This window comes from Chrysemys picta, chromosome 3 (assembly GCF_011386835.1).
Source record: "Chrysemys picta bellii isolate R12L10 chromosome 3, ASM1138683v2, whole genome shotgun sequence".
Taxonomy (NCBI): Eukaryota; Metazoa; Chordata; order Testudines; family Emydidae; genus Chrysemys; species Chrysemys picta.
In genome coordinates, this window is record NC_088793.1 from 133564365 (window position 1) to 133588108 (window position 23744).

General features: G+C 42.3%; 1 protein-coding gene and 1 long non-coding RNA gene across 2 annotated transcripts in view; one reads left to right on the forward strand and one right to left on the reverse strand.

The window, feature by feature from the left end:
- Window positions 1–19857, forward strand: LOC135982664 (uncharacterized). The gene is made up of 4 exons (XR_010600175.1): window positions 1–343; window positions 4352–4463; window positions 17587–17683; window positions 19721–19857. It is a non-coding gene; the product is annotated as an uncharacterized LOC135982664 (long non-coding RNA).
- The window catches only part of TOMM20 (translocase of outer mitochondrial membrane 20), a 13867-nt gene continuing 5763 nt past the window's right edge, over window positions 15641–23744 (reverse strand). The window contains exons 2-5 of the mRNA XM_005291200.5: window positions 20018–20064; window positions 19105–19186; window positions 17938–18080; window positions 15641–16047 (exon numbers count right to left, since the gene is read on the reverse strand). Coding sequence (XP_005291257.1) covers window positions 16003–16047; window positions 17938–18080; window positions 19105–19186; window positions 20018–20064 — 317 coding nt within the window. The 3' untranslated portion in view covers window positions 15641–16002. The remainder of the gene's footprint in view (window positions 16048–17937; window positions 18081–19104; window positions 19187–20017; window positions 20065–23744) is intronic.

The following is a 23744-nucleotide window of genomic DNA, read 5'->3' on the forward strand; positions in this document are numbered from 1 at the left end:
AGCAGAGAGAATGGAGAGCCAGCCAGTTGCCAGCCTTCTGCTCACTCAGCACAGGGGCCCATAGTGCTGCTACAGTTCAGGGATACTGGCTGGGGCGGTCAGCACCAGGGATGCGTATGTCAAGCCCAGGACAGAACTGGCTAGAACAGGGCCGTTGGCAGTTATGACAGACAGAGCCAAATTCTGCTCTCGGTTACCGAGGTGTAAATTTAGAGCAACTCCATCAGCTTCCACAGCTACTCAGGATTCCCTCGGGGGTTACAGAACTGAAGCAGGACAAGGAGGTGGTGCCTCAAGACAAACCCATTTGGAGACTGGGGTAGGTGGCATCAGTCTATAACAGGTAGGGAAACCTGACAAAAATATTGCTTCTGGCATTCCATACTTAGTCACTGTTTAAAATGTGCTTAGGGAGGATGCCCATTACTCAAAACTTCCAGCAAATTCACTTCCCCTCTTGGCAACTCATTTTCCTCTTGCTCCTCCACTGTTTCACACTGCTGTCTAATTAGAGCTGCTTCCGGACCTCGCTGGGCTCTGAGCAACTGTCACTCACTCCCTCTCCAGCTCCACCTCTTGTGTAAAATATTTCAAGAGGTGAGGCTAGAACTCCTGCACTTCTAATATTACTGCATGCAGCACGGCACAGCAAGGCCCTGATTATGCTGGCAAAGCAGGGGAGGAATGGCCACCAAAGTCAATGGGAGCTGTTCATCTGCAAGGGCCCCATATTTCTAATGTACCCTCCGGGTCTGTCTGTCATAGGATGAGCACACACAGGTTTGCAAGCTGGCCAAACCAGTGTAGTTTTCTCAGGCCAGAGAGCGATTATTTGGCTGCAACATATCATATGACTTTGTTCTTAGAGTTACATTTTAACTGAGAAGGTTTAACAAGTATGACTTATGGGCTTCTAAAATTGGCAGCAGAAAAATGAGCTGAGGAAGTCATGGAAAAAACCCACAAGCGAGGCCATTCCATGTTATGCACAATTTCTGGGCTCTTTTTCCAATCTTCTGTTTTTTTTTCGGATTGTGGAAAATATTTTCCAGATACACAGGCCTGGCCTCACTGAGTACATATTTATGCCAAGTTTATAAAAAGCAGCTGCAGACAGGGTTGAATGAAGGGATTACATTGCTGTCTGTCTTCCAGAAGGTGCTTCAGTTCACACCCTGTCCCAGAGAGCGAGGCTGATTTCTTAAACCTCCATGAATTTGTCACCCCCCGACACACAATGTGTATCTCACAATGAAAACAAATATTGTTTTTGTGTGTGTAGGTAGCAGTGGTTCCCAGCTGCTGGTTCTTCTGGCTTCTAGCACCGATACTAGGCTAGCTTGGCCTCCCCACCTCACGGCCCAGTCCACATTAAACCAATACACTGGTAGTTCTTCACGTGGAGCAGGCTTGCAGGGTCAGACCCTTATATTGAATTTGGGCAATAGCAGTGGGGCTCAGTACAGAGCTTAAACCCCACCTCCCATTAGTTGTGTGGAGTTCAGGCTGCACCAAACCCCAGGCTCAGGCGCTCTGGGATTGCTGGATGTTTACAGCGGAGGGGACCGTTATGATCATCTAGTCTGACTTCCTGCATAATGAAGCCCCTCCAATTTCAACCAGGGATCTGGATGGTGGGCATAACCTTACATTCAAGCACTGGCTTGCCACCACCATAGTCTGCCTGATTCACTAGCACAGTTGCCTGAAATTCTTGACAGCCATCTAGCTATTTGGGGGGGAAAAAACCAAAGTAAATGGAGATAAAAGGGTAAGGGAGGTGGTGAACTGCAGATTGCACATTAGATTGCTGTACCCTGCTGCTTTTTGCAGTCAAATGTCTTAGAGCTGAGAATGACGGTGTTACATCAGGAATATCGGTCAAGACAATATTTCCTGGCAATTGTTTGAGAAAAGCTTTTCTCACAGCTAATTGCTCCCAGGAGGCTGCATTTTCTCTGTTTTTAGAAGGAGAGTGATTAAGAAAAGGTTTTTAAACCTCTGCACCCTGCCGTGGGACAAAGAACTGGGGGGGGGGGGGAAGAGAAGCACAACAGCTGTAATGTTCTATTAAATGATTTTGTTCTGTTCTCTTGATGGGGTGGTGGGTGGAATCATCAGTTTGGGTGAGATAAATACAGAAAAAGCAAGACTTTTACAGGAAAAAGAGACTCCCAACTAGCAGAGTGTCATATTGCCACCTAGTGGCAGTGGCGCCAGGAGAGCCGCCAAAGCCTGCCACTGCAAGCTCACTCTGCACTGGGAATGAGGGTGGCTGGGCCAAATCTGAGTGGCACTGTGACCCTGGGTCACAGCGTCCAGAGTGGAGAGCCAGGCCCAGCCACGCTGCTGCTGCAGGGCAAGTACAGGGTGGGCTCGCTCTCCAACAACCCCTCCCCAATTGTATGTTTGCCTAGGGCCCTGCAACCCATCTAGAACCTAGGTCAGGACACACTGTTTGGGAAACGCCACTTCAACCCACATTCCTCTAGTGCATGGGCCGTGCTGACCCTGTGTGAGCATTGCCAGCTTCCCTGGCTGCCAAAATACAGGCAAATAACAAGGTGCATGTTGTCAGTTTGGCCACATTCCATGTCAGCAGGTCCGGGCGGAGAGAATTTGAAAAGAAAGGTGAAAAAAGGGAAGGGAGTGGGTGACAGCAGAGGCCTAAAGCACCAACACTTTTTTAATAAAGGTTTAGTGGGAAACCCAAAAGACACCTTCAGCTATTAAAGACCCAGGGACATAAAAAACACAGATTAATAAGATCCAAGCAGGAGTCGCTGTCACCAATTTTATTGAAAATCTGCTCCCCACGGTGATAAACATTGATCTGCAAAAGGATTATCACTATGCAGCGTAATGAAAGATGTTATCAGTCCTGCTGAAAAAATTCTGGGGGCAATGCAGCAGAGGGGACACTTCTGCAGAGACTCATAACCAATAAGATCTTGGAAGCAACCAAAATGAAGAGAGAAATTAACTATACAGAAGCCAATTGTTTTCCCTGCACACCATTTTATGACCCAGAGCAAGGGGAAGGAAATAAGATGATAATAAATTCCACTTACATAGCACCTTGCATCCAAGGATCTTAATGTATTTTAGTCTCTATGGTGAATTATTACACTCATTTATAGATGGAGAAACTGAGCCACACAGTGGTTTATCCAGGCTTATGCAGTGAGTCAATTCATAGAGTTAAAGGCCAGGAGGGATCATTAGATCATCTAGTCTGACCTCCTGTGTATCACAGACAATTAACTTTCACTCAGTTACACCTGTGCTGTCTAAGCCATTGGTTCTCAACCAGGGGTACAGCAACTCATCCAGATATTTGCCAGGCTACATAAAAAGCACTAGCGAAGTCTGTACAAACTAAAATTTCATACAATGACTTGTTTACACTGCTCTATATACTATACCCTGACATGTAAGTACAATATTTATATTCCAATTGACCTTTTTTTTACAATGATATGGTAAAAATGAGAAATGGAGCATTTTTTTCGGTAACATGGTGCTGTGACACTTTTGTATTTTTATATCTGATTGTGTAAGCAAACAGTTTTAAACTGAGGTGAAACTTGGGGGGTACACAGGACAAATCAGACTCCTGAAAGAGGTACAGTAGTCTGGAAAAGTTGAGCCACTGGTTTAAGCCTGGAAACTCATCCTTGACACAAACATATTGTCTTTCAATCTTAATTCCAAGGCATAAAGAGAATCCACCACTTCCAGTGGTTAGTCACCTGTGAAGGTACTTATACACTGTAATCAAGTCACCTTGATCTTCTTTGGATAAACTAAACAGCTTGAGCTCATTAAGTGTCTCATTATGAGACATTTTCTCCAGCCTTCAAATAATTTTTGTGGCTCTTCTCTGCATCTTCTCCAATTTCAAGATCCTTTTCAAAATTTAGACAGAAGAACTGTACTCAGTATTCTATTATCGGTCTCACTGGTGTCATATATAGAGGTAAAATCACCTCACTCCTCCTCCTTGCTACTTCCCTGTTTATACAGCCAACGATCAGATTAGCCCTTCTTGTCACAGCAGGAGCTCATGCTGAGTTGTTTGTCCTTTATGACTCCTAACCCCCTTTCAGAGTCACTTCTTTCCAGGATAAGTCCCCCATTATGTAAGTCTGGCTTGCATTCTTTGTTCCTAGGTGTACCCTGCTGTACATTAAAAACATGGCTATATTAAAGTGATGTTTGAATGGGCCCAGGTGACCAAGCGGTCCAGATCACTCTGTATAACATCCCTGTCCTCACCATGATATACCATGTGGCCAATCTTTGTGTCATCCACCAATTTTATCAGAAGTGATTTTATATTTATTTCTAGATCATTGTTGAATATGTTGAATAGTGTCAGACCTAGCGCTGATCCTGGTGGAACCCCATGAGAAACACCCTGTTCGATGTTGATTCTCCATTGACAACTACTTTTGAGATCGGTAAGCGAGCCAGTTCTCAAGCCATTTAACCGGGGCTGGGTTTATATTGTATAGTGCTAATTCTGCAATCAGAATGGCTGAGCTGGGAATAGAACCCAGAATCCCTTGCCCTAACCACTAAACCAGCTGGAATTAAAAATAAGCTTTGGAGGGCTGCATTATTTTTGAGGAAGTGTGGCCTAGTGGTGACGGCAGGTCAATGGGTCTGAGGATTTCTGCAATCCAGTGCCAGGCTCAGCCACTGCCTTACTATGTTGCTTTGGGAGTTGGGTGCCTAGCTCCTATTTGTGCCTTTGAAAATCTCCCCCTAAACTCTGTGTCCCCCCATCTGTATAATGGGTACCCCACTTTACAGGGATGCTGTGAAGCCTAATAAATAAATCTTTATAGACTCGCTGGTGTTCCTGTGGGATGAAAGGTGCTATCAAGCTGGAAAATACTGTTAGATGTTTTTGAAAGCACACCGGTTATAAAAATTATGTACACAGTGTTGTAATGGTAAGGTTGCTTATAAACTGTTCTCCACTGTATTACTGAAGTTTTACACCAGGGTAATTGTGATTTTTATTGCAACTCATAGTGTTTGATGTTTAACAGAAAGTCCCAGCTTTTGGGGACAAGGGATTCAGGGAGAATCTCAGCTTCTATTTTTTTTTTTATTTAAAAGCAAGATTCTGGCCATCATCCTTGTGCAGAAAATCGAAGAGCTGTAACTTGAGTGCCCCCTACACGCTCAATAAAAAGAACCCAACGTTTTATTATTTTAAAAAGTCTCACGATTTTTAAGCCAACGTCATGATTCGTTGGGGCCTGATGATTTTGGAACATTGGGAGGTGGCATCACCCTGGCCTTACTCCCCACTGATATCGACAGGTTTCATCAATAGAAAATTGGAGCAACAGAGGAGAAGCAGGCCTTAGAGGGTTAACACCTAACTTATAGAAATGGTAACCATCAAACAATGGCCCCATTCACTGTATAATCACATTGTCCTCACCCTTACCTGCACCGTTCCTGTGTTACTGTCCCATCCTCCTGTTTCTGAAGCCAACAGAACATCGCATGGCTGCAGCCATGCAGAACAAGTTACAGGCTCAGGGCCTGCAGCTATAAGCTCCTGGGGGCAGGGAGTTCATGTCAATCTGCTCTTTAGAGGGCATCTACAGCTGTGGTGGGACATAAGTTTTAAAAAAAAAATCTACCAAGGTTGAAGGCCAGTAGTTCACATACCTGGCAAACAAATAAAAGCTGGTAATTGGTTGTGGCAACTGAATTGTGATGTGCAAGGGATGGGTAAGCTGATAACACTGCAAAAACAGAGAAAAGCAAATGAAATGTGAATCAGCGGCTGACCCCTACTGGTTATGTAAATTTAATATATTGCTTGTCTCCACTGCAGGGACCTAGATACAAAACACTGGCTTTTGTATTGCCTAGCAGAGACCCAAACTGAGGGCAATCAGCAAACAGGAACAGAGAAGGCAGCTGGGGAAGCAGGGGGGGGGGGGGAAGGGGAAGAGCTGCTTTTCTTTATTATTATATACAAAGATTTCTATCACCTCTGTTACAGACATTCAGAATGCTGATGGCAATAGTTTACAGGAACAAACAATGAGAGAGCCCCAGGTCTGTGTGTGGTGAAGGTAAATTTGAGTCTGAAAGGACTCAAAAATGGACTTAAAAATGTACACACTTGGACTGAGGTAGAGATGGACATAGGAGATGGAAGTGTTGAGAGTCTCTGGGTTAGGCTAAAAGGGGTAAAAAACAAGGGTGATGTCATGCTAGGAGTCTACTACAGGCCACCTAACCAGGTGGATGAGGCTTTTTTTAAACAAATAACAAAATCATCCAAAGCCCAAGATTTGATGGTGATGGGGGACTTCAACTATCCGGATATATGTTGGGAAAATAACACAGCAGGGCACAGACTATCCAACAAATTCTTGGACTGCATTGCAGACAACTTTTTATTTCAGAAGGTTGAAAAAGCTACTGGGGGGGAAGCTGTTCTAGACTTGATATTAACAAATAGGGAGGAACTCGTTGAGAATTTGAAAGTAGAAGGCAGTTTGGGTGAAAGTGATCATGAAATCATAGAGTTTGCAATTCTAAGGAAGGGTAGAAGGGAGAACAGCAAAATAGAGACAATGGATTTCAGGAAGGCAGATTTTGGTAAGCTCAGAGAGCTGATAGGTAAGGTCCCATGGGAATCAAGACTGAGGGGAAAAACAACTGAGGAGAGTTGGCAGTTTTTCAAAGGGACACTATTAAGGGCCCAAAAGCAAGCTATTCCACTGGTTAGGAAAGATAGAAAATGTGGCAAAAGACCACCTTGGCTTAACCACGAGATCTTGCATGATCTAAAAAATAAAAAGGAGTCATATAAAAAATGGAAACTAGGACAGATTACAAAGGATGAATATAGGCAAACAACACAGGAATGCAGGGGCAAGATTAGAAAGGCAAAGGCACAAAATAAGCTCAAACTAGCTACGGGAATAAAGGGAAACAAGAAGACTTTTTATCAATACATTAGAAGCAAGAGGAAGACCACAGACAGGGTAGGCCCACTGCTTAGTGAAGAGGGAGAAACAGTAACAGGAAACTTGGAAATGGCAGAGATGCTTAATGACTTCTTTGTTTCGGTCTTCATCGAGAAGTCTGAAGGAATGCCTAACATAGTGAATGCTAATGGGAAGGGGGTAGGTTTAGCAGATAAAATTAAAAAAGAACAAGTTAAAAATCACTTAGAAAAGTTAGATGCCTGCAAGTCACCAGGGCCTGAAGAAATGCATCCTAGAATACTCAAGGAGCTAATAGAGGAGGTATCTGAACCTCTAGCTATTATCTTTGGAAAATCATGGGAGACGGGAGAGATTCCAGAAGACTGGAAAAGGGCAAATATAGTGCCCATCTATAAAAAGGGAAATAAAAACAACCCAGGAAACTACAGACCAGTTAGTTTAACTTCTGTGCCAGGGAAGATAATGGAGCAAGTAATTAAGGAAATCATCTGCAAACACTTGGAAGGTGGTAAGGTGATAGGGAACAGCCAGCATGGATTTGTAAAGAACAAATCATGTCAAACCAATCTGATAGCTTTCTTCGATAGGATTACAAGTCTTGTGGATAAGGAGAAGCTGTGGATGTGGTATACCTAGACTTTAGTAAGGCATTTGATACGGTCTCGCATGATATTCTTATCGATAAACTAGGCAAATACAATTTAGATGGGGCTACTATAAGGTGGGTGCATAACTGGCTGGATAACCGTACCCAGAGAGTTGTTATTAATGGTTCCCAATCCTGCTGGAAAGGCATAACGAGTGGGGTTCCGCAGGGGTCTGTTTTGGGACCGGCTCTGTTCAATATCTTCATTAACGACTTAGATATTGGCATAGAAAGTACGCTTATTAAGTTTGTGGATGATACCAAACTGGGAGGGATTGCAACTGCTTTGGAGGACAGGGTTATAATTCAAAATGATCTGGACAAATTGGAGAAATGGTCTGAGTTAAACAGGATGAAGTTTAACAAAGACAAATGCAAAGTGCTCCACTGAGGAAGAAAAAATCAGTTTCACACATACAGAATGGGAAGAGACTGTCTAGGAAGGAGTACGGCAGAAAGGGATCTAGGGGTTATAGTGGACCACAAGCTAAATATGAGTCAACAGTGTGATGCTGTTGCAAAAAAAGCAAACATGATTCTGGGATGTATTAACAGGTGTGTTGTGAGCAAGACACGAGAAGTCATTCTTCCGCTCTACTCTGCTCTGGTTAGGCCTCAGCTGGAGTATTGTGTCCAGTTCTGGGCACCGCATTTCAAGAAAGATGTGGAGAAATTGGAAAGGGTCCAGAGAAGAGCAACAAGAATGATTAAAGGTCTTGAGAACATGACCTATGAAGGAAGGCTGAAAAAATTGGGTTTGTTTAGTTTGGAAAAGAGAAGACTGAGAGGGGACATGATAGCAGTTTTCAGGTATTTAAAAGGGTGTCATAAGGAGGAGGGAGAAAACTTGTTCACCTTAGCCTCTAAGGATAGAACCAGAAGCAATGGGCTTAAACTGCAGCAAGGGAGGTCTAGGTTGGACATTAGGAAAAAGTTCCTAACTGTCAGGGTGGTTAAACACTGGAATAAATTGCCTAGGGAGGTTGTAGAATCTCCATCTCTGGAGATATTTAAGAGTAGGGTAGATAAATGTCTATCAGGGATGGTCTAGACAGTATTTGGTCCTACCATGCGGGCAGAGGACTGGACTCGATGACCCCTCGAGGTCCCTTCCAGTCCTAGAATCTATGAATGCTGTACCTAGCCATGATGAGCTATTGCCAGGAGTTGAGTAGTTAATTAAACATGTTAGAGGAGAGTTAAATAGTTAGTTAGCTGCTTTCATTGAGAACATAGTTGCTCATGATTCCCTTTCCTCCACTTCAAGATTTAAACTGGCCACTGCATTATAATTAGTGGATCTGTACAATAATTCTGTAGAGTTAGTCACCACAGATGAAAAGTACAGTCTTCCCAATGGAACAGTATAAAATGTAGCAAAAGCTGTAAACCATACAGTGCTGGAGCTCCAGCAAACAACTTGACTTTCACACAGGCAAATGTCACTTTTTAAACAGTTTCCCGCCCCTCCTCCCCCATCCTTGTCTCTTTTGTTTTCTACTAATGAGTTTAGTGCTTGTGGTTAATGCCCCAGCAAATGTACTTCAGGACTCCTGCAGGGAACCCACCTCCAGTTCCTTCCCCACTGCCAAGACTGGGTGCCATTGTGGTGGAAGTTTTTGGAAGTTCGCAGCTACCAACTAAAAATTAGACCAGTGCCACCAACTCATTTCACACTGGCTTTCACTAGCAGTTTAATTTCAATTTAAACCAGCCACTGTATCCCATTACCAATCCCCAACACCATCCCCCTCCTTCACGTTTCACCACTTTGGCACATGCACCATCCAGTGCCTCCGCTCCTCACCAGTTTCACATGTACACATGGGGAAAGAGGAGCTCCTGAGTTCAATTGTTTTCCTTTAAGGACTGTTTGACACCTTTCACCAACAATAAGGTACTACCCTTTCAGTCTCCCCACCCCTGCCAAAAATCGCTACCAATAAGGAAACCTGGGCCTGCCTGCTACCTGAACTGTAGGCCTCTGCTCCTGGAAGTGAGGGAGAATCGACTAGCTGTTTGGGATTAAGCCATATCACTAGTTCTCAACTCTATTTTGGCAAGAGTTTTGTTTAGTGTTGCCAGAAAAGCAGCTTTTTGGTTCATAAAAATGTAGACGAACCCAATAGGCAGGGGGCTGAAGAGCCAAAACTACACCCCATCAGAATTAAACTCCGCACTGACTCCAGTAAGGGGAGGTCCATGGTATTGCCCTCACCTCTGCAACTCCATTCTGTGGGACACATGCTGCACTAGCACAAATTTGTGTCAGGATGTAAAATTGTGTTACACCATAGCTAGGGTGACCAGATAAGGGTGAAAAATCAGGACAGGGGTGGGGGGTAATTGGCACCTATATAAGACAAAGCCCCCAATATCGGGACTGTCCCTATAACATCGGGACATCTGGTCACCCTAACCATAGCACAACACATGAGGCTTTTAAATCTAGGATTTTTGCAATGTAAGTCACTACATTACACACATGCATGTACGAGTGCCCTCTGCTGCTTAGACTCAGCCCTACTCAAGCATGTGTTTGTAGTTAGCTGGAGGCTGACAAAGCTAAGCCAGCATTTCACACCCCCAGAGGGTGGCGGTGGGGGGGGGGGGGAGAGGGAGGGTTGTGTGGTGGATACAGCACACTTGGAGTGGGCAAAGTTACGTGAGCTCAGTGCTGGAGCAGCACCTGGCCATTTGACAGGCCTGGAAAATACACAAGAGCCACAAGCCAAGGAAAAGGACAAAAACTGTAAGGACACCAAGTCAAAAGGAGCAACAGATAACAGAGGCAGAAAAGAGGAAGAGGAGACACTGTAAAAGAGATAGTAGAAACTGTGAATGGGGCTGCTGGGGAGCACCCATCTACCAATCAATTGCAAGAGGGCAGGAGCTCTGCCAAAATAGAGTTGAGAACTAGTGATATGGCTTAATCCCAAACAGCTAGTCAATTCTCCCTCACTTCCAAGAGCAGAGGCCTACAGTTCAGGTATCAGGCAGGCAGGCAGGCCCAAGTTTCCTTATTGGTAGCGGTTTTTGGCAGGGGTGGGGAGACGGAAAGAATAGTACCTTATTGTTCATAAAGGACGCCAAACAATTCTTAAAGGAAAACAATTGCCTTTAAAATCTGTGACAAAACAAACAAAAAAACCAATCCTATAGAGCTGGGAAGGAAGTGGGAAATATGGGATTTGCTTCTGAAGTACAGTGGGTAAAATCTTCACCACTGCGTAAGTCCCATGGAAAGTCAATGGGACCAAGCTGCTTTTGAGAATGTTACTTCCCCCTTATCTAGCCCCTGTTGGATGGAAGAGGGCCCACCACTCACTTTTATAGATTGGTAGTTCTGGAATTGTCTTTAGTATGTAGCTGAGGTGACTGAAAGAAGCCAGCTCTTCTCTGGGGTCCACCACACTCCTCTCTTCTGACATGGCAAATTCTGCGCCCTGAGAGAGGAGTTATGATTGCTGTTCTGGCAACAGAAGTCCAGCTCTTTTTGGAAGGCTGGGTTGACTTGGTGCAACTGCCAGAAACTTTAGAAAAAAGTGATGTTACTTGGCTCAGAACCTGGATTTACGGGGCACACACAGACTGCTAGGCCAGTCCCTGCGAAACAATTACAATGTTTGTTCTTGCAGAGGAAGGCTCTCCAGTCAGCGCTGACCCAAGTCTCCTGGGGAGAACTATGCTCCATTTAAATAAAACCTTGCTATCAGTCTGCAAGCCTGGCTGCCATGACCAAATCCACAGGCCCTTTCACTCACTGGGTTGAAAGGGCCAAAGATAAGTTGGACAGGTTTAAGGAAATGTAAAAAATTGGAAACTATTCCAAGACCCTACTGAGGTAAAGCCTTTGGGGGAAAAACTTTCTCCAGCTCAATGATGCAGGTGGCCAGAGCCGACTAGCACATGCCTTCACTGTCTGAATATAGTCACCTCTTCATAGGGTCCCTTGAAATTTAAATATGGTTATTTTCTGTTATGCTGGTCATTTGAGGCCACTGTATTATATAGGGCCCTTTTGACACTAGTCATCACAACAGAGCCCCTCCTGGAGTGTGCAACTCAAGCCTCACAAAAGGAGTCTTCCAGGTGCGTAAGTAGTTTACACGTTATGTTGGAGAAGGTCCTGGCCTGTTACACAGAGGGGCACAGGACTTTTTAGTTTCCCCAAATTATTATGGGTAGGGACATAGCATTCGTCCAGCTCTCACAATGGAAGACTAGTGTCAGAATATTTAGTGTGTCTGATCAGTTAGTCCTGGATTTAGCCCTCTTACTTAGGAACCATACTGATGAGAAGCTCGGAGCAGGTGATCTTCCTCCCCAGAGGAGATCACCGTTTTCCAAACGACAATCATAATGCAGTTTGGCAAGCTTGATATTGGAGATGACAGAGGCCTTCTATATAGGAATGCAGCCTTTGCTTTCCTTCCTGAGAGCCAGTGGCAGTGGTCTTATACGTGTGCTTATGTGATCACCAAACAGAAAATGGAGCGTAAGGGCTCCTTGCCTCGTAAGGTCAAGGCTCCATCTGCACTAACAAACTCCTTAGGGTGTAACTGAGCAGGCACTGCACTACTGGGCAGTAGACTACCTTAAACTCTGGTGGTGTTAGGTAGGTGTTAACTTGATTAGGCATTGGATAGTCTAGAAAAAACAAGCCCTTCTTAAAGTTTCATCATCCCCACCCCTTCAATGACCGCATCAGAGCTCACATGAGCCATCTCTGTGGAACGCGTTGCCAGATGTGAAAGCCAAAACTATAAGGTTCAAAAAAATAATTGGATAAGTTTGTGGAGGATAGGTCCAACAATGGCTATTAACCCAAATGGTGAGGCATGCAACCCTCTGCTCTGAGCCTCCCTAGCCTCTGACTGTCAGAAGCTAGGAGTGGGAACAGGGGATGGATCATTTGATAATTACCCTGTTCTGTTCATTCCCTGCTGGAAGACAGGATGCTGGGCTAGAAGAATCATTGATCTGAACTTCTATGACCATTCTTATGTTCTCAAGCTCCATCTACACATGTGGTTGGCACTGGTTTAACTAAAGGTATGAATAGTTAAATAGTTAGTTTAAACCAATGCAACTTTGTCTGACAACTTTTAAATACATGTAAACCTGGCTAACAATTTATTTTATTCTGTAAATTTATAGAAACAAATACAACATAATCAGGTTTAAACAGATAAAGATGTCAACACCAAGGTTTGCACCAGTTTAACAGTGCAAGCGTGAATGGCCAAGCCCAGAGGCCACCACAAAGTCCTCTAACAAACCCAGGGAAGGTTAGAGTGGATGTCAAGATTTGTAAAGCCATGGCTACCTGGGAAAGTGTTTTGTTTTTTTTCTCCTCAGTGTAACCTAAAGTGTGAATTTAAATTGATAATTATACCAGTCAATTCATATGGACACTTGTTTGAAATTCACGTTTCAAGAGGAAGTAAATACTATGCAAAGAAAAGTAACCTGTATCCAAGTCAAATTAAAGGAAGAGCACAGACCAACTAGCTTTGACCAACGCATTTGTAATATGGAAACTGAATTTTATCCAGTAGAATATTTTTACCCTACAATAATTGGGCAAGTCAAAAGTAAGGATAAATGGAGAGCAAGCTACATCAGTCTTCCTATTCAAGAGGTTTTGCCCCCCATTTTACATAGAAACAATTACATGTGGTATCTACTGTTTGAACAATAACAAGATTAGCAAACTTTATTGGGAAAAGGGATACTGTGAATTTAAGGGGAAAACTACTGCAGAATGGCAAGGCTACTGGCTAAAGCAGATGACTAGGTTTCAGACCTATTGCTATTTCCAGCTGTGGCAACTGGCTTACTGAGTAATCTTGGGGAAGTCACTTAACCTGTCAGCACTTCAGTTTACCCACTTTTGTAAAGGTCTTGAGATCTCTGGCTGAAACACTATGTAAGTTCAAAGTATCCTATGTATTACATTGTGCACATTTCACAAAGGGATTGATTACTCAAAGCAACCAGCCCTGCCATTGCATTAGCTCACTCCTACAAACACATCTCCAAAAACTACTTGCTTCTTTATAAAAGGCTATTTTTTGTTGAAATGAGCCATCCCCATCAAGTACCTTACACCCTGCTTAGGACAGCAGGATGCGCGAAGTCCCACAAATCAAACATATCACTCTTCAGACAGCTGGTAGTTTGGGCTGGAGAGAAATGAAACCCGAAGTGGAAAGCCCTGCAAAGGACAACTCTGCTATATTTGTGTATGTGATACATATTCCTGGCAACAAGGCTGATGGACCATTACCTGCTAAGTGGCCATTCTTTAGCAAGGAAAGGGACAGGGGAAAAAATCCCCATCTTAGCAAAGAAACAGTATGTAGTTTCCTTTCTTTATGAGGCTACCTATCACCTTGCTCCCAGCTGGAAAAGCTTCCCAAAGGGGGGAGGGGGAGAGGACTATAAAAAGAAGTGGCAGACAACCCTTGTCTCTCCCCTATCTGTCTCTGGTATTGCACCTAAAACAACAACAAAACCAGCCGTCGGACTGTGGGGGGGAAAGGGATCCTGACCTGAAAGCTTGGTCAGTAATCTGCTGGAGCAGGTGGTGAGAAAGTTTGCTTTGCAGCTAAGATAGTTTAAGCAGATACTAGTAAGTGTTTTAGCTTTTTCTCTTGAGGCATAAAAGACAGAAATGGTCACATGTACTCACTTAAAAATTTCTTTGTAATACTCTATCTAATCCAGTGTGGTTAAGTTGAAGAGTCTGGATAACTATTTAAGGTAATAAGCTGGTATATTATTTCCTCAAGGGAAGAAGGGACTTAATATATTTGTACTGTCGAAGAGGGCTGGACAGTACAGGACATACATTTCTGGGGAAAGATCTGCAACTGGGAATGTGTTATATCTGCAACATGACCAAGGTGGGTGAGAATCAGGGTGCAGCTTGCAGGCTGCAGTTACACACAGAGTACGTCTACACTACCCGCTGGATCGGCAGGTAGTGATTGATCCCTGATCGCTCTGCCGTCGACTCCGGAACTCCACCACAGCGAGAGGCGGAAGCGGAGTCGACGGGGGAGCGGCAACGGTCGACTCGCCGCTGTCCTCACGGCCAGGTAAATTGACCTAAGATACACCGACTTCAGCTACACTATTCACGTAGCTGAAGTTGCATATCTTAGGTCGACTCACCCTCCCCAATGTAGACCTGCCACAGACACGTGTGTGGGTGTGGTTTGCATGCTGGAAGGTTGTTTGTGAGCGGCCCAGCTGGGAACTATGAAAGCAAAGCATTGTAAGGCACTTAGATTGCCAGGCACAGGTGACATAGCCCCTCACTGGTCTGGATTGTGCTCTGGTATGTCAGTTTCCTTTTCACAAACAACAAAAGAAAAACAAAATAATCCATTTAAACCCTATTGTGTGATTGCTTCCCCTGTACCGAATGTCATTCAAACTCTTTATAGATGTATTCATCTTTAGCTATTTGAGCCTATGCACATCATTATCTCGCCTATTCATGTTTTGTTACTTGCACCAACAACAGAATTAGTCTGGTTTCCAAGAAGTGTTAATGACTATATTAGTCTTCAAAGCCGTACAACTGACTAAATTGTTGTCCTCCTTCCCAGCACAATGGGTTCCAACTTCTAAAAATTCTTATGTCCTTACAGCCTGTTCATGACTTCACTTCAAACTGTCATTCCCGCAGTTAACCGGATTTTCAAGTGTGACAGCTTTGCACTGTATTTGCATCTATGCAGATATGGCTTCCTGGGGGAATTCATCACTATGTATCCATCCCTTATTTTCTCTTTTTGCTATCACCCCTCTTTTCCATGTGATTATTACAAGCATGGCTGCCTTTTTGAAGACCTGCCAGAACACTTAAAACACGTTCTCTCCTTGGCCAATTTTTAAGGTTAAAAGTTAAAAGCAATTTTTTAGATGACATTCTGAAACCCCAGTAAACTGTTTCAAAATCTAAAGTAGTACCACATCGACACACAAGCACAGATAAATCTTTATTGCCTTAACTTTGATTTTCAAAAATGAGCATTGGGTATTTAATATGTAGTAGCTTTATGTCTTTATATGTACAACATTACAACTGCATATTAGTATTAAATGAACAGTGATACTTTCATAACTCAGTGTATTTATAAAATGATTTTTTTTATCAAAATACACTTTTCACTAGGATAATAAATAAAATCCAGCCAAACCCACCTACACAAAGTTAAAATTAACTCTGGTAGATTTCAGTGTGGTACATAGTTCTTTAACTACCATATTCGCCCCTTTTATCCCATCACTGATGCTCATCTTCTGGGCTAAGAAAACACTTATTTTCCGCCACTGTGGTGCGATTTCTCATTCCACGTCATCTTCAGCCAAGCATTGTGCATTTACAATTCTCTGTAAAAAAAACCAAACACTTAATAATTATAAAACTGTCACTAAGAAATTGATGATTGAACATACATAAACAATAAAAAGTTTGGCAGAGTTTTTTTGTAGATAACTGGAAAATCAAAGTATTGTGCAATATTTGACAAAGTCAATGTCATATAAATCGCATCTCTTATTAGTGATGCAGTAATCACTTGTGTGTACTGTCATTGTTCTCTAATGAAACAGTGACTGCTGTTCCTGATCATTGAGACAGTCTATATTTCCCATGTTTATGCCACCTTTCATCCCCAACTGCTTTAGGAATTACATACACACAGCACTGAAATGCAGTCACGCATGGGCTGGAAGGTGGCAACCAACTAACACATACAACATGGCCCAACGCTAGGAGAAGGAGAGCTAGTCATCAAGAATACGCAGCCAAACCCTTATTCTTCCAAAGGAGCGCCATGTGATTTTTAGCGTCCACCTAGGGTAGACAGGACTCTGTTCTTAACACATTATCCAAAAGAACACACATGGTTCTCAATCCAAGAAGGATATTTTGAAACTAGAGCTACAAGGAGTTTTAGCTATTTAACCATACAAGATACAAGAAGTTCAGTTCATATACCAATCACCTTCTAAGTTTAAGAGGGGACAGTCAGTTTTCAGTTATATAAACTGAAAAACAAAGGTGTTAAAATTCTTGATCATGACACCTTTTATGGCCTTCAGGCCTGATGTTCATGTTGTAGTTCAGCTCATATAGACTGTATATTATAGAAATATGCACTGAGTTTAATTTCTGAGTATTTCCCTTATTAACCTTTATTTGTCAGGGCTTAAACATGTAGAATCAAAATTCTCTTCAGGATTAAACTTGAAATGCCAGGTTCTATACTTGTAGGGAGTTTGACTAGATTGGACAGTGATTACGAAGGGTTATGGTGGTAATTAAGATTTATTCCTCTTAGGTGTTGAGAGTAGGCATATTTGACACCACTCATAGCTACTCAAAGTGCAATGTTTAAAATTTATACAGAATTTACGATGTGTGAGTTTTGCTGAGCTTACAATGAGCAATGTCCACAACTCAGTACTGTTCTGACTTGCAAGTTATTTAAATAAGTATGTTCTATTGCAGAGAGCTGTGATATCCTAATACGATAAGCAAATATGTCCATTTTTCTGACACCGCAGGACTTATGTCACGTGACAAAACATTCAGATGTATTTTCAGCACTGTATTATTAATGATGTATGTGTATTAAAGATGACCAGCAAGTGTTCTAGAAAACATTTTAATGTTTAGAAACAGGTCTTCAAAAGACAACTGTCAACTTTAGTTCCAGAGTGATGCACCCAGAATGCATAATTCTGCAAGGACTTGCAGAGATGACCTAGAAAGACTGAAAGTATTAGTGGCTTCCATTACTTTGATGTGGTGTAGCATTTTTTTTTCTCATTACTATTTTATATTACTTAGAATATACAATTTAAAACCACATCACAATAAAAGCACCCACCACTTACCTTCTACCTTTACCCCCCGCCCCACAGGTATCTGGTAAGAGATGATTTGCTTAAAGGCATCAGAACTGGAGCAGATACTACAGATTCAGAGTTGCTGACACACAAAGAAAAGGGGATTCAGTAGGTAACTACAGAGTTAACTTTTCCATTTCAACTTTGCAATTAATTTTTAATCTATGAATACACAGTACTTTTCTCATACTAATTTTGAAAGCGTCAATGGAAAGGCACATTTATCATCCAAATGATGAATTTTTGTCTTCCCAGTGGAACCAGTAAAATATCCACCTTCCATAAAGACCAAATAATGGAACTACTCTTCACCAAGGTTATTTCCAATCCCCAAAAACGGGGGGGTGGGGGAGAAGCTTTACATACCTGGCTAATTGTTGGGAGCTTAGTCAGAAGCATCTGGAACACTGGTGGTGGAAGAGTCTGCTGTAGGACTTGTAATAACTGCTGTGGCTGTCCACACACAGCAATGGCATTTGTCAAGTGGTCCACACCCTTCTCATAGTCACCTATGAGACATAAGGTTTCACTTCAAATTTTGCCTTTGGTGCATTTCGTTACATTGTTTGACTTAAGCTACCTCACTATACCTACAAAGTAGACTGCAAATATTACCCCCTCACCACCATGTTGAATCTTTTTAACTAAAACCTGTCTTCATCCAGTCAGATAAAGTAACCTTAAATTTTCATTTCTGATGGCTAATTTCTTTAAAAGTTTAACTCCACTAATTTCTGCTAACCTTAAATATCATCCAACTGTGATTCTTAAGTCTAACTACATATATACTAAATACAGAAAGAAATCTGTCAAGAATTTTCACCACAGTTTTTAGACATACCTATCATTTCACTGCCTCCATTAAGTGAAAGGGGTTTGTCTCAGAGGGGGTTCACATCCTAATGATACTATCCCAGAGGAAGCTTCATTTACTGATGCAAAGAGGAATTGAACTGCTACATTTCCCACAAGGAAGCATGAAAATCAGTTTCAGGATTATTGTATTTTAAAGTAACATTGTCTGATGTAAATTGAAAAATATGTAACTTTTAAAAGTAAATTTGAAAACTGGTGTCTAAAGGGAAGCAGATTCTTCCATTGTTATGCATCAAAATGGTAGCCTCTTATGTGATTATTTTTTTATATTACATTAGGTGAGAAGTTTAGTGATTTTTTATTTGAAATATTCAATATTGTGGGGGAAAGTGTTTCTTCCCCATATTTTTCATTTCTTCCCAAAGAAAAGACTGCAAGTCAATTTTAACTTGTACATAGCTGCAGGATAGATGGGAGAAGTGTCAAGAGAACTGCATGAGAAATTACAAAAGGTGACAATAGAAGAGAATATTAAAATGGCACTTTGACCTACATCTGTTAAAACAATCTTTGCACAGTTTAAAAATATGGCATATTAAAGCTCTGCAAAACATTTAGTTAATGCTTCTATGTCAGGCCACAACACTCTTCTCCCTGCCAGACTGGAGAAGAATTCCTTTTATAGCTTCCCATCTTAGAGACTTTTGCAACAACCACCTTGTGCTAGTAATTCCTCGCCAAGCTGTATCTCTTCAAGGAAGAACTTTTGTACAGCTTCAGCATCTTTTAAATCAGGTAACTGTAATACAACAACAACAACAAAAAATTGGCAAGGTCTCAAAAAGCATCATTTAATACATAAACCACAAAAGAGCTGCAACTTAAAACAAAATTGAATAGCTACACATTTGTAGAGGAAAACTGCAAAAGGGGGTTTAAAAAGCAGCATCTTAGAATAGCCTGTTAAGTTAGAGATTTAGATGAATGTTTCTAAAGATCAGGCATGAACGACTTCAGTACATCATTGCATTTACCACTCTCTGCGATGGTGTTTTAAACTTTTATATTCAAATAATTTAAAGGAAACTGTTTGTTTTTTAAAAAGAGTTTAAATTCTAAGATGCTTTGTAACAGATACACTCTGTCTAAGTCAAACAATGTTTCTCATTTTGGGCAAGACAAACTATTTTCCACATTGCTCATTAGGGGACTCACTAACAGTAAGTAAAGATGTTATCAAATCCAAAGCTTCAGCTAGAAACTTAACACTTCAGGTATTCAGAATTCATCTGACTGATCTGGTAACCTTTAAACCCTACAAATTCCTAAACAGATAATCCTCTGAGGAGCTGAGCACCCTCAGTTCACACTGAGCTCAGAGAACTGGAAGAGCACAATACCGCCTAGTACTGGCCCCTCATCTGTTACGCAGAAGAGAACACAACCCCCACAGATGGTTATTTATGGAAGTCAAAAAACCCCGTGCATATTGCAAGAGGGTTGTTAGCATTGGAAGCAAGGACACAGCACCCTTTGAACAGCACCCTTTGAACAGATCCTGCTTACAATTAATCTTGGTATAAACAAGACATTTTTCAAAATAGGACTACAGACATGAACACGGTATTACCTTGGAAAGCCCTGCTCTCTCTTTGGCAAGCTTCTGTTTCTTCCTTCCTGTAGATAAAAATATCATGGGTTTAATTTATAATTATTTTATAATCTTCTGTTTTTATTTTAAAACAGTGAATGGTCCAAACTTATTTTCAGAATAAGGAACTCATAACTACATGTACTAAACACTTATGGATGAAGCCTGAGGGACGCAACCCAGGCCCACAGCAGAATATCAATGAACCTACTACACAAGTGGCAACTGAAAAATCCTTTAGCAAAGGATGAATTATATTCTGTGCAGTTCTCTCTCTTTGGAGACCATCACGTTTTAATGGCCATCCATCCCCTAGCCCAATCAGAGGCATTAAGGCAGAGGTGGGCAAACTACAACCCGCAGAACTGTCCTGGCTAGCCCCCGGCCCCTCCCCCACAGCCTCAGCTCCCTTGCTCCGCCACTGGCGCAATGCTCTGGGTGGCGGGGCTGAGAGCTCCTGGGGCAGAGCAGCTGCATAGCCCGGCCTCACCCAGTGCTCTGTGCTGCGTGGCCCAGCTCCAGCCGGGCGGCACGGCTATAGCACCGCCACCCACCGGTGCTCCAGGCAGCACAGTAAGGGGGCAGGGAGCGGGGGGCAGGGGGGCTTGGATAGAGGGCAGGGGAATTTGGGGTGGTGGTCAGGGGTGTAGATAGGGGTTGGGGTGGTCGGGGGAGGAACAGGTGGTTGAATGGGGGCAGGAGTCCCGGGGGGCCAGTCAGGAAGGAGGGGGGGTTAGATGGAGCAGCAGGGGTCAGTCAGGGGACAGGGAGAAGGATGGTTGGATGGGACAGGGGTCCCAGGGGGACCATCTGGAATGAGGGGAGGGGTTGGATGGGGTGGCGGGGGAAGTCAGGGGACAGGGAGCGGGGGTGTGTGTGGATGGGGCAGAGGTCCCAGAGGGGCCATCAGGGAACAGGAGGAGGCCGGGCCGCAACCCCCTCCCCTAACTGGCCCTCCATACAATTTACGAAACCCGATGCGGCCCTCAGGCCAAAAAGTTTGCCCCTCCCCCCTGCATGAAGGAAAGCACTGGGCATAAAGTCTCAGGAAGGATGGGTTCTTCTCCCACTAACTGTACTATGTACTACAGAAACTGTACTGTTGGTTACTCCTGCTCCATGCATGCCTGGCCAAAGAAGAGACAAGCGTGCAAAGAATGAGTAGTAGAGGATTATTACATTAGGTGCTCAGGATTCCTTTACATATGTCTTTGCCTTCATGAGCAGCTGAAGAGTTTGGTCTTCAAATCAAGCCAACCTAACCTTGAGTCATGTTACCTCAGTGAACAGCCAGTTAAATATCCTTTTGGGTATTCTGCATCTCAGGTAGCTTATGGGCTGAAGAGAGCCCACTGGAGAAACATCACTAGCCACAAGCCCTCTCTAATAGGTAAGAGTTAAGGGTTGGCACCTGGTAAAATAGGCTCAAGTGAGCAGAAGACAACAAACTCCCCAAATAATGTTAAAGCGAACAGAGTCTGAGCAAATAAAAAACTGTTGGGAAAGAAATGACATTGACGGGATCATCAGGTAGCATAGGAATACAGAAGTCGATTTAGGGCTTGTCTGCATTAGGAAGTTGTACCACTATACCAGTATGGCATAGACAGTTCAAAATAGCACAACTCCTGTTGTCGTCAATGCAGTTAGGGATATAAACGTGCTTTATACTAGTACAGCTATTCCTCTATGGGAAGAGGAATAACTATCATTGTGTTCCCACCCTTAACTGAAACAGTTATGCTGAAAAAAAGTTTTTACAAGTGGAGATCAGGCCTTAATAAGTGTATTAGATCACTGGACAGTGAACAATTAGGGGTTGACAAAAATTGCTGATCATATGGCCCATTAGAATACACGTAAGCAATTGCTCTAATGGCCAAAAGGATATTTGGAACAGTAGATGGTCCACACTATGAAAGCATCTGCAAACCCCTGCATCAGTTGACAATTTAATGTATGAAAAACTGGAGATGTACAATCAACGTTGTTTATGGAAGACATTTATAAATTTCAACTTCTATCAAAATGATACCTGCAATACTATCCTGATCCCTAAATTTCCATAACACATTTAGACTATGCCATATTGCAGATGGAGAAATACATGAAAAAAAGATATTTGCAATATTAAACTGTAGTGCATTATAAAGAACATTTTGTCTCTAAATCTACCACTCAAAACAATTTATGCTTGAGAAATTAGTGTTCTCTCTGTTAACCCCCAGTTTCCTTGATTTGCATATGCAAGTTTAAGTAGTGTTAGCCTGAGACTTGATTTACAAGGAAAGCAATTTTAAAAGACGAATTTAAAAGGATCAGGAAAAACATTTAACATGTCCCTACCCTCCACGAGAATACACAATTCATGCTGAATGCAGTAGCTGAAGTCTATTCAGCATGAGTACAGCAGCTACTACAAAATAACTATTTCCAGGGCTAATCACTTCATAAATTCAGCATTCAGAGATCTGCTCTTAAGGAAAAAAAATTTGGTTTTAGAATCTCCTGTCGGAACAGGAACAGACATTTAAAAATGTAGATGTTTCATGATTCATCATAAGTAGGGGAGATGCATTTTAAGCCTGCAGAAGAACAGTCTTTAAAAAGGGAGTATAGAGAAGATGCAAAAGGTAATTCTAGGTTGTTATTGTTGGATTATGCCATTTTAAAAATAAGATTACATTTTGAACCTATTCTTGGGATGCAGAGATATTTTCCAGTACTTACTGCTCTGCATTATACTACACAAGTAGTCCTCAGATAAAAAGCCATTGGGACCTAGAATTGTTCAAATCAGTTCCAAAAGTTAATGACATCATTTCTTCTAAAAGATTTTGCTTCAAGTTGATAAAAAAGCAACCATCAGACAGCCAAACCAATTTTTTTAAATACATTACATACACCCTTGCAGAGGCACTTTGAAGCATCTGACAGTTTCAGAGCCAGAACCTAGAATGCTTACAGATCTACAGCATAAATTCACTGGTTACAACAAGTAGAGAGAACCCTAACAAATGCTTCTAGAGAATATCTGTGAATTCCTTCCACACCTGTTTGCTGCAGCAAGCTTAAAATATTCTTGGAGCAGCAGAGAGGAGTATGGCTTCAGGCGTGATAGCAAGGAGCAAAGTAATTAGAAAATTAGGCCTTGGAAAAAACTAAGAACTCTCCCATACAAACCTAAATAGAAATGAAAGTTTCCATCCATTCTAAAAAAACAAAATGGTATTTTTTACTATATGAAGTTAAGGTTTATAGGAGGGCTTTGGGTTAACATAGAAACCCAAATGCTCATCTTGACTGTCTACTTTCGTACAGAGACAAGGAGCGGGAGGTAATATCTTTTATTGGACCGATTTCTGCTCGGAAGAGAGACAAGCTTTACACAGAGCTCTTCTAATCTTCAGGTGTGGGAAATGTACTCAGAGTCACAGCTAAATACAAGGTAGAATAGATTATTTAGCATAACTAGTCAAAACATTTCAAGGCACCTTTCAAGGCCACTTAGCTGTGAGACTCTGAGTATATTTACCAGACCTGAAAGCTTGTCTCTCACCAACAGAAGTTGATCTAATAAAAGACATTACCTCACCCACCTTGTCTCTCCAATATCCTGGGACCAATATGACTACACAACATTGTATACTTTCATATAGAACTGTTGTTTTGTAATCAGCATTTGTGACCCAAGGACTTCAGGGTG